This window comes from Enhydra lutris, unplaced genomic scaffold (genome assembly GCF_002288905.1).
Source record: "Enhydra lutris kenyoni isolate GAN:26980312 unplaced genomic scaffold, ASM228890v2 scaffoldscaffold28, whole genome shotgun sequence".
Classification (NCBI taxonomy): Eukaryota; Metazoa; Chordata; class Mammalia; order Carnivora; family Mustelidae; genus Enhydra; species Enhydra lutris.
The window spans coordinates 16,447,703-16,459,842 of NW_019154112.1; the positions used below are offsets into that span (position 1 = coordinate 16,447,703).

At 37.7% G+C, this 12,140-nt stretch overlaps 1 protein-coding gene across 1 annotated transcript in view; it reads left to right on the forward strand.

The window, feature by feature from the left end:
- Positions 1 to 12,140, forward strand: part of LOC111152227 (eyes shut homolog (Drosophila)) — a 1,631,332-nt gene that overhangs the window by 845,715 nt on the left and 773,477 nt on the right. Inside the window, 1 exon segment of the mRNA XM_022510634.1 lies at positions 4,385 to 4,577. Coding sequence (XP_022366342.1) covers positions 4,385 to 4,577 — 193 coding nt within the window.

The window sequence follows — 12,140 nt, forward strand, 5'->3', positions numbered from 1 at the left end:
ATTTGCTGCAATATACCTTTGCCCCCTCTCTCTTTTTCTTCTGGAATACCAATTATTCTAGTATTGTTTTGTCTTATGGTGTCACTTATCTCTCGAATTCACCCTTCGTGATTCAGTAGTTGTATATCTCTCTTTTTCTTAGCTTCTTTATTGTCCATCATTTGGTCTTCTGTATCACTAATTCTCTCTTTTGCCTCATTTATCCTAGCAGTAAGAGCCTCCATTTTTTATTGCACCTCATTAACAACTTTTTTTATTTCAACTAGGTTAGATTTTAGTTCTTTATTTGTCCAGAAAAGGATTCTCCAGTGTCTTCCATGCTTTCTTCATGCTCAGCAAGCACCTTGATAATTGTCATTCTGAACTCTAGTTCTGAAATCTTACTAATGCCCGTATTGATTAGATCCCTAGCTATCAGTACTGCCTCTTGTTCTTTATTTTTTGAGGTTATTTTTTCCACCTTGTCATTTTATCCAGATAAAAATAGATGAATAAGAGAACAAAGTACTAAAAGAGTAGCAATGACCCCACGAAAATATACACTAACCAAATCAGAAGAGACCTGAATTGAGAGGGAGAAGAAAAGGATAAAAAAAGAAAAAATATATATATGCATATGGGGAATAGAACAGAGCGACATACTTGATTTGGTCTATTGGAAGAAACTGCTTCCCAAAATTTTAAAGAAAGAAAAACTTCATATATATATATATATATATATATATATATATATATATATATATATGGGTAAGCATTATGAAGGGATGGAATATGACTGTAAAGATGAAAATTTAAAAAGATTCTTAAAAAGGAACTGATAAGAAGTTGTTTGGAAAATAAAAAGAGGAAAGAACCAGGCTGAAGATGAACAAAGCCATGTGCTAGATTTAGGGTATATTTTGATCTATTTGAAGTAACTGTACCCCAAAATTTTAATTAAAGGAAAACCTATGTGTACACAAAACATAAGGTTAAATACAATGAAGGAATAGAATATAACTATAACAGGGGCACCTGGGTGGCTCAGTGGGTTAAGCCTCTGCCTTCGGCTCAGGTCATGATCCCGGGGTCCTGGGATCGAGCCCTGCATCAGGCTCTCTGATCAGCAGGAAGCCTGCTTCCTTTCCTCTCTCTCTGCCTTCCTCTCTCTCTGCCTGCCTCTCGGCCTACTTCTGATCTCTCTCTGTCAAATAAATAAATAAAATTTTAAAAAAAAGAATATAACGATAACAATGAAAATTTTAAAAGATTTTTATAAAGGTATTGATAAGATAAAATAGTTTAAAAACAGAATAAGAAAGAGGAAAATTTTTTAAAAAAAATAGAATAAAAAAATAAAATTTAAAAAATTTAACTTTGAAAAACTAAAGAATTAGGGTGCAGGGAGCCATAAATTCTATGTGCTGTATTCCTGTAGTTCTGAAGTTTTGCAGTTCTCATTAATTGTTGAACTTGGTCTTGGCTGGATGTTCTTGTTGATCTTCTTTGGTAGGGCCTGTTGCATGATTCTCAAATATTTTTTCCTGTGCCAGAATTGCACTGCCCTTGCCAGGGACCAGGTTAAGTAATCTTGGTTTTGCTCTCAGTAACTTTTGTTTCCTGAACACTTTCTGTACAGCTTTAGAGGAGGAGAATGAAGATGGTGGCCTCCCAATCTCCTGCCCCAGAGGAGTAGAGAGCTCAGGGCCCCACTCCTCAATGTGCCCTCAGAGAAAAGCAATCAATCCCTCCCATCTACCTGGTCTCTGGCTGAACTCCGTGCTCACCTGGCCCGTGATTGAACATTTCTGTCTCTGGCACACAGCCCCGTTTGGTTTCCAAACCCAGCAGATTCCTGCAGTGCACTCCCATGCCACTCCTCCCAGTGGAGGAAGGAGGGGGTCTCCTGATCTGCCACTTGTGGGGTCCCTGATCAAAGAGGAGTGTCCCAACTGTGCCTTGCATCATAGTTTAAGGTAACCTGAGCTGAGAGCCCACTCCTCAGCTCCACCTCTGCAGCCGGCTTCCTGCCTCCTATACTTGGGAGCTCTACCACACTCAGACACCCCCGGTCTTTTTGTAGGCCCATGACTCCTGAGACCACACTGTCTCAGCAAGGGCTCCACACCCTGATTAGCCTTTGGAGCAACATCCCTCGGTGGAGCAGACTTCTAAAAGTTCCAGTTTTGTGCTCCACTGCTCTACCATTCCATTTTATTCCATACCATTCCATCAAGCTTGCTGGGAGCTGGCCATGCCCCCCGCCCCCCAGAGTCTCTCTTACCATATATCACCTTGGATTCACTTCTCTGCAGGTCCTACCTTCCAGAAAGTGATCTCTTTTCTGTTCCTAGAATTGCTGCTCTTCTTCTCTTCGATCTCCTGTTGAGTTTGTAGTTGTTCAGAATGGTTTGATAAATATCTAGCCGAACTCCTAGGACCCGATGATATTTAGGTCTCCTCCTTCTCTGCCATCTTGCTCCTCCCCTTGACTCCTGTCGATTAATCTGAAAGTGGCACACTTTGTGACCATTCACATCTCATTTGTTAGAAGTAAATCACATAGTCACACATAGAGTGGCTAAGACACGTAGTCCAAGAGGAAGAAGAGGAAGAGGAAGAAGAAATAGGTTTAGTGAACATGTAATAAGCTTTACCATGCAGTTTGGGATTTAACTAAGGAAAATGTGGAAGTTTCTCTAGGATAAATTGACAATATTAGAGAACATATCAGAATCATAGAGACAAATGTTAGCAGTGCCAATGTAAAGTTGTCTAAAAATAGATAGTTTAGTCAATGCATATCAAGTATTCTAAATCATTCTTATGGAGTTTCTTAGCTTTACATCATTAAGCATTTGAATCACTATTTTACATGTTCTGACCTAATGCACATTAAGGAAATCTGTGATTCTTGTGTAGCTATGCTGACATGAAAAAAACTTGTTGATCATGGGACATTTGAGGATCCTTAACCCCATGGTGGTGATTTCTCAAAGTAGTTAATAATGACTTCTAGTAGGAAAATGTTGACCACGCAAATATTTGTGAGATGTATAACAGCTATGTTTTCACCATAAACTCTACATTGGTGTTCTGATATCTATTCTAGTTTTGTGTGCATTTTCACCAATCTGTGAATTCTTTCCAAGGCTTGCTGCTTACCCTTGTGTGGAGAAAAGGACAAATCTCTTTGTCCTTAATATGTGACATAATAAAATATATCTTTCCTTGCTATTTCTTTTATTGCTTTTGCTTCACTTTTTACTCATTTCTATATGTTAGGTTTTTAAAGTGGTTATATAACATCAAGAATCCTCTGATCTTATAAATAATTTCAGGTGTGAGTTAAAAGTGAATATATAATTTATAACTAAATATCCAAAGCAAAATTTAAATTTTGTTTAAATTAGATACAATCTTGGACAAATACTAACACAGTGAAGTAGGACGCTATGCCCTTAGTGTTAGGAAATAGGCATGCATAATCATTTTAAAATAATACCTGAATTGTATTTTCTTTAAGTTCAAAATCTACAAATAGTATAACTAAATTTTAATTCTACATTTAAAGGAGACTCCCCAATACATTTGCCCTTACTTATGTATGTATCAGAATTCCCTAGGAGCTAAAAACAATTTCTTCATGTAGACATTATCTTATAAGTATATGGCAGAAGTAGGCTATCCACAAAAAACAAATCATACAGGGATCATTGCTCTGTAAGCCAATACAAATTAAAATGATTCAAACATCACAAGAAAATGTTTTCAAATTATATGTTGCATACACTGCATCTTATATTAGCTTCCAACTAAATATGACAATTACAGCAGAAAAGTTTATGATTTGTAATGAAGCTTTTAGATCCATATTGACTACTATACATACAAATTTTTCATTGGAAAAAAATCCTAGAAGGAAATATGAAGTAGTATATTGGCTTAAAATTTAAAGAATTAAGAATAAATTTACACATTCCATTGAGCATATCTGATTTGAAGGATTAAATTAATTTTTAAATACAGATAAAATTTACTGTAGATATTTTATTTTCAAGCAAAATGATATGAGCTGTCTAATATAACTATGAAAATACTTTAAAACTGGGGTGCCTGTGTAGCTCAGTCAGTTAAGCATCTTCATTTGGCTCAGGTCATGATCCCAGAGCCCTGGGATCAAGCCCCACATCAAGCCCCATATTGAGCCCCAGATCTGGCTCTCTGCTCAGCAGGGATCCTGCTTATCCTTCTCCCTCTGCCACTCCTCCACTTGTGCTCTCTGTCAATCTTTCTGTCAAATAAATAAAATCTTTAAAAAAGAAATACCTCAAAACTATCTTAAAAAGTTCTTTCTCAGGGACAAAAAAACTGTGAGCTTAATTATGGTAATTATCATTTGCAGACCTGCTCCACTGGGCTCTTTTGTGGTGATGGAATAGGGAGCATTACCCGTTTACCTCCCATCTCTCAAAGAACCGATCTCATTTCTACACGAACATATACAGTACCTGCTTCTGACACTTCAGCCAGTGGCTTTCCATCAGCAAGGGCTACAGGACTATGGACCATAATGGCTACTTACCCAGTTGACCCAGGTAAGTAGATGAAAGTAAAATATGGAGAAGTTTGAATTTGATATAGTTGTGTATAGAAACATATTTTCTGACTTTTTCAAATCATTTTTTTTTCTGTGATACATGACTTTTCAGGGGTATAAAATTGTTTTAGGATTCTTGTTGGTTATGTTTCATGTTTTCAGTTTTGGTTTAATAATATTGATGTTCTTTACTAATAAATGCTCTCCCTGAAACAGTGCAAATGTTCATTAATATCTTTATTATGATATGTGAATCTTGGTATATAACTGACCCTTAGTCCCAGCTTATTTTAACTATCAGTAAAATTTATTTTTAAAGACTTTGGCTACTTTATTGTATCTTTTTTAACATTGTGCGAATTATTATGTAAATTTATATCCCTATCAATTTATTGGAAAAAAATTTTAATCTAGATTTCTTTCCTATTTTGAAGTATTTTGACATGTTGAATATGTTTCAATATGTCTTATTTAATTTACTAAATCAAATGACGACATATTGCAAATAGTACACTGTATGCTAAATTCCTAATTTACTCTTTATATAGTCAGTGTCACTAAGGAAAATAAGAATGAGAATTATAGCCATTAACAAGATATTCTTTTTTTTTATAAACATATAGTATATTTTTATCCCCAGGGGTACAGGTCTGTGAATCGCCATGTTTACACACTTCACAGCACTCACCATAGCACATACCCTCCCCAATGTCCATAACCCCACTCCCCTCTCCCAACCACCCTCCCCCCATCAACCCTCTGTTTGTTTTGTGAGATTAAGAGTCACTTATGGTTTGTCTCCCTCCCAATCCCATCTTGTTTCATTTACTCTTCTCCTACCCCCTTAACCCCCCATGTTGCATCTCCTCTCCCTCACATCAGGGAGATCATATGATAGTTGTCTTTCTCCGATTGACTTTTTCACTAAGCATGATACCCTTTCTCCGATTGACGTTCTCGCTAAGCATGATGGATGGACGTCGTCGCAAATGGCAAGATTTCATTTCTTTTGATGGCTGCATAGGATTCCATTGTGTATATATAACACATCTTCTTTATCCATTCATCTGTTGATGGACATCTAGGTTCTTTCCATAGTTTGGCTATTGTAGACATTGATGCTATAAACATTCGGGTGCACGTGCCCCTTTGGATCACTACGTTTGTATCTTTAGGGTAAATACCCAGTAGTGCAATTGCTGGGTCATAGGTTAGTTCTATTTTCAACATTTTGAGGAACTTCCATGCTGTTTTCCAGAGTTGTTGCACCAGCTTGCATTCCCACCAAAAGTGTAGGAGGGTTCCTCTTTCTCCGCATCCTCGCCAACATCTGTCATTTCCTGACTTGTTAATTTTAGCCATTCTGACTGGTGTGAGGTGGTATCTCATTCTGGTTTTGATTTGTATTTCCCTGATGCTGAGTGATATGGAGCACTTTTTCATGTGTCTGTTGGCCATCTGGATGTCTTCTTTGCAGAAATGTCTGTTCATGTCTTCTGCCCATTTCTTGATTGGATTATTTGTTCTTTGGGTGTTGAGTTTGCTAAGTTCTTTATAGATTTGGACACTAGCCCTTTATCTGATATGTCGTTTGCAAATATCTTCTCCTATTCTGTCAGTTGTCTTTTGGTTTTGTTAACTGTTTCCTTTGCTGTGCAAAAGCTTTTGATCTTGATGAAATCCCAATAGTTCATTTTTGCCCTTGCTTCCCTTGCCTTTGGCAATGTTCCTAGGAAGGAGTTGCTGCGGCTGAGGTCGAAGAGGTTGCTGCCTGTGTTCTCCTCAAGGATTTTGATGGATTCCTTTCTCACATTGAGGTCCTTCATCCATTTTGAGTCTATTTTCGTGTGTGATGTAAGGAAATTGTCCAATTTCATTTTTCTGCATGTGGCTGTCCAATTTTCCCAACACCATTTATTGAAGAGGCTTTTTTCCATTGGACATTCTTTCCAGCTTTGTCGAAGATTAGTTGACCATAGAGTTGAGGGTCTATTTCGGGGCTCTCTATTCTGTTCCATTGATCTATGTGTCTGTTTTTGTGCCAGTACCATGCTGTCTTGATGATGACAGCTTTGTAATAGAGCTTGAAGTCCGAAATTGTGATGCCACCAACTTTGGCTTTCTTTTTCAATATTCCTTTGGCTATTCGAGGTCTTTTCTGGTTCCATATAAATTTTAGGATTATTTGTTCCATTTCTTTGAACAAAATGGATCGTATTTTGATAGGAATTGCATTAAATGTGTAGATTGCTTTAGGTAGCATAGACATTTTCACAATATTTATTCTTCCAATCCAGGAGCATGGAACATTTTTCCATTTCTTTGTGTCTTCCTCAATTTCTTTCATGAGTACTTTATACTTTTGTGTGTATAGATTCTTAGCCTCTTTGGTTAGGTTTATTCCTAGGTATCTTATAGTTTTGGGTGCAATTGTTAATGGGATTGACTCCTTAATTTCTCTTTCTTCTGTCTTGTTGTTAGTGTAAAGAAATGCAACTGATTTCTGTGCATTGATTTTATATCCTGACACTTTACTGAATTCCTGTATGAGTTCTAGCGGTTTTGGGGTGGAGTCTTTTGGGTTTTCCACATATAGTATCATATTGTCTGCGAAGAGTGATAGTTTGACTTCTTCTTTGCCAATTTGGATGCCTTTAATTTCCTTTTGTTTTCTGATTATTGAGGCTAGGACTTCTAGTACGATGTTGAAGAGCAGTGGTGATAACGGACATCCCTGCCGTGTTCCTGACCTTAGCAGAAAAGCTTTCAGTCTTTCTCCTTTGAGAATGATATTTGCGGTGGGTTTTTCATAGATGGGGGCTTTGATAATATTGAGGTATGTGCCCTCTATCCCTACACTTTGAAGAGTTTTGATCAGGAAGGGATGCTGTACTTTGTCAAATGCTTTTTCAGCATCCACTGAGAGTATCATATGTTTCTTGTTCTTTCTTTTATTAATGTGTTGAATCACATTGATTGGTTTGCGGGTGTTGAACCAACTTTGCAGCCCTGGAATAAATCCCACTTGGTCATGGTGAATAATCCTTTTAATGTACTGTTGGATCCTATTGGCTAGTATTTTGGTGAGAATTTTCGCATCTGTGTTCATCAAGGATATTGGTCTGTAGTTCTCTTTTTTGATGGGATCCTTGTCTGGTTTTGGGATCAAGGTGATGCTGGCCTCATAAAATGAGTTTGGAAGTTTTCCTTCCATTTCTATTTTTTGGAACAGTTTCAGGAGAATAGGAATTAGTTCTTCTTTAAATGTTTGGTAGAATTCCCCCGGGAAGCCATCTGGCCCTGGTCTTTTGTTTGTTTGGAGATTTTTGATGACTGTTTCAATCTCCTTACTGGTTATGGGTCTGTTCAGGCTCTCTATTTCTTCCTGGTTCAGTTGTGGTAGTTTATATGTCTCTAGGAATGCATCCATTTCTTCCAGATTGTCAAATTTGTTGGCGTAGAGTTGCTCATAGTATGTTCTTATAATTGTCTGCATTTCTTTGGTGTTCGTTGTGATCTCTCCTCTTTCATTCATGATTTTATTTATTTGGGTCCTTTCTCTTTTCTTTTTGATAAGTCTGGCCAGGGGTTTATCGATCTTATTAATTCTTTCAAAGAACCAGCTCCTAGTTTCGTTGATTTGTTCTATTGTTTTTTTGGTTTCTATTTCATTGATTTCTGCTCTGATCTTTATGATTTCTATTCTCCTGCTGGGTTTAGGGTTTCTTTCTTATTCTTTCTCCAGCTCCTTTAGGTGTAGGGTTAGGTTGTGTACCTGAGACCTTTCTTGTTTCTTGAGAAAGGCTTGTACCGCTATATATTTTCCTCTCAAGACTGCCTTTGTTGTGTCCCACAGATTTTGAACCGTTGTGTTTTCATTATCATTTGTTTCCATGAATTTTTTCAATTCTTCTTTAATTTCCTGGTTGACCCATTCATTCTTTAGAAGGATGCTGTTTAGTCTCCATGTATTTGGGTTCTTTCCAAATTTCCTCTTGTGTTTGAGTTCTAGCTTCAGAGCATTGTGGTCTGAAAATATGCAGGGAATGATCCCAATCTTTTGATACCAGTTGTGACCTGATTTATGATCCAGGATGTGATCTATTCTGGAGAATGTTCCATGTGCACTTGAGAAGAATGTGTATTCTGTTGCTTTGGGATGAAATGTTCTGATTATATCTGTGATGTCCATCTGGTCCAGTGTGTCATTTAAGGCCTTTATTTCCTTGTTGATCTTTTGCTTGGATGATCTGTCCATTTCAGTGAGGGGAGTGTTAAAGTCCCCTACTGTTATTGTATTATTGTTGATGTGTTTCTTTGATTTTGTTATTAATTGGTTTATATAGTTGGCTGCTCCCACATTAGGGGCATAGATATTTAAAATTGTTAGGTCTTGTTGGACAGATCCTTTGAGTATGATATAGTGTCCTTCATCATCTCTTATTATAGTCTTTGGCTTAAAATCTAATTGATCTGATATAAGAATTGCCACTCCTGCTTTCTTCTGATGTCCATTAGCATGGTAAATTGTTTTCCACCCCCTCACTTTAAATCTGGAGGTGTCCTCAGGTTTAAAATGATTCTTGTAGGCAACATATAGATGGGTTTTGTTTTTTTATCCATTCTGGTACCCTGTGTCTTTTGATTGAGGGATGTAGCCCATTAACATTCAGGGTAACTATTGAGAGATATGAATTTAGTGCCATTGTATTGCCTGTAAGGTGACTGTTACTGTATATTGTCTCTGTTCCTTTCTGATCTACTACTTTTAGGTTCTCTCTTTGCTTAGAGGACCACTTTCAATATTTCCTGTACAGCTGGTTTGGTGTTTGCAAACTCTTTCAGTTTTTGTTTGTCCTGGAAGTTTTTAATCTCTCCTTCTATTTTCAATGATAGCCTAGCTGGATATAGTATTCTTGGCTGCATGTTTTTCTCATTTAGTGCTCTGAGTACATCATGCCAGCTCTTTCTGGCCTGCCAGGTCTCTGTGGATAAGTCTGCTGCCAATCTAATATTTTTACCATTTTATGTTACAGACTTCTTTTCCCGGGCTGCTTTCAGGATATTCTCTTTGTCACTAAGACTTATAAATTTTACTATTAGGTGACAGGGTGTGGACCTATTCTTATTGATTTTGAGGGGAGTTCTCTGAACCTCCTGGATTTTGATGCTTGTTCCCTTTGCCATATTGGGGAAATTCTCTCCAATGATTCTCTCCAATATACCTTCTGCTCCCCTCTCTCTCTTCTTCTTCTGGAATCCCAATTATTCTAATGTTTTTTCATCTTATGGTGTCACTTATCTCTCAAATTCTCCCCTCGTGGTCCAGTAGCTGTTTGTCCCCCTTTTGCTCAGCTCTTTATTCTCTGTCATTTGGTGGTCTATATCGCTAATTCTTTCTTCTGCCTCATTTATCCTAGCAGTGAGAGCCTCCATTTTTTATTGCACCTCATTAATAGCTTTTTTGATTTCAACTTGGTTAGATTTTAGTTCTTTCATTTCTCCAGAAAGGGCTTTTATATCTCCCGAGAGTGTTTCTCTAATATCTTCCATGCCTTTTTCGAGCCCAGCTAGAACCTTGAGAATCGTCATTTTGAACTCTAGATCTGACATATTACCAATGTCTGTATTGATTAGGTCCCTAGCCTTTGGTACTGCCTCTTGTTCTTTTTTTTGTGGTGAATTTTTCCGCCTTGTCATTTTGTCCAGATAAGAGTATATGAAGGAGCAACTAAAATACTAAAAGGGTGGCAACAACCCCAGGAAAATATGCTTTAACCAAATCAGAAGAGATCCCAAATCGTGAGGGGGGAGAAAGGGGATAAAACGAGGTTCAGAAAGAAAAAAAAAAAAAAAGAAACAATTAAAAGAAGAAAGCGAATAAAGAAAAAATATAAAAAGAAAAATATATATATATATATATTAGATAAACTAGTTAAAAAACGTTAAAAAAGAAAAGGGTAAAAGTTAAAAAAATTTGGCAGAAGAAGAGAAAAATAATTGAAAAAGAAAAAAAATTAAATTAACTGCAAGGCTAAAGAATCATGGGGAGAAAGCCATGAGATCCATGCTTTGCTTTCTCCTCCTCTGGAATTCCGCTGCTCTCCTTGGTATTGAACCTGCACTCCTTGGTAGGTGAACTTGGTCCTGGCTGGATTTCTTATTGATCTTCTGAGGGAGGGTCCTGTTGTAGTGATTCTCAAGTGTCTTTGCCCCGGAATTGCACCGCCCTTACCAGGTGCCAGGCTGAGTAATCCGCTCAGGTTTGCTTTTGGGAGCTTTTGTTCCCTGAGCACTGTCCGTAGAGTTCCAGAGGACGGGAATGAAGATGTTGGCCTCCCAGTCTCCAGTCCAGAGGAGCTGAGAGCCCGGGGCCCCACTCCTCAGTGCGCCCTCAGAGAACATCACCCAATTACTCCCGTCACCCTGGCCTCCAGCCACACTCCGAGCTGACCGAGCCTGCGACCGGTTCAAGGTAACCCCAAGCTGAGAGCTCACTCCTCGGCTCTGTCTCTGTAGCCGGCTTCCCTGTTCTAATACCTGTAAGCTCTGCGACACTCAGACACCCCCGATCCTTCTGGACCCTGCGGGACCTGAGGCCACGCTGACCCCGTGTGGGCTTCACCCCGGTTAAGCCTCTGGAGTGATGTCCCTCAGCAGAACAGACTTTTAAAAGTCCTGATTTTGTGATTCGTTGCTCCACAGCTTGCTGGGAGCTGGCCCCTCCCCCCAGGGTCTATCTTCCTGTCGCTTTGGATTCACTTCTCCGCCAGTCCTACCTTTCAGAAAGTAGTTGATTTTCTGTTTCTAGAATTGCTATTCTTCTTCTTTTTGATCTTCCAATCTCCCGTTGGATTTGTAGGTGTTTGCAATCTTTAGATAAGCTTTCTAGCTGATCTCCTGCTACCTGAAGTAGTCTCAGCCTGCTACTTCTCCACCATCTTGACTCCTCCCTATGTAGAGATTCCAACAAGATATTCTTGTTAAAAATATTTTTGAGGGTCATTGGATATCATAAGCAGAAAGGTAGTCTGCCCTACTCTTTGTCTTCATAATTTCTGTTCTTTTAAAAACGTAAGTTTACATATACTGTTATCAAATATAAAGAATATTGTCACTATTTAGAAAGTAAAATGATACTTCTAATATTTCTAAACCAATATGTTAAGTATTCATTGATTCTATCAATGGCAGTGTTGCAATTTTTCATGCTTTATTATTCAAAGGAGTCATTTGGTTTGGAATACGTTAGTTCTTTTTATCTCCCTGTGAATGTTCACTCGTATGTATAAGTATAAAATATAAATACATAAATATAAAATAAAGAGTATATATATTGCTTTTCTTTATAATTGGAGTATAATTGATATACAAGTCATATTATTTTCAGGTGCATATCATTGTGATTTGATATTTTTATACATTATGAAGCAATCCCATGACAAATCTAGTTATCATCTGTCATCATACAAAGTTGCTATATTATTGACTACATTGCCTACATTGTATATTATATCCCCATGATTCCTTTATTTTATAACTGGAAGTTTATACTTCTTAA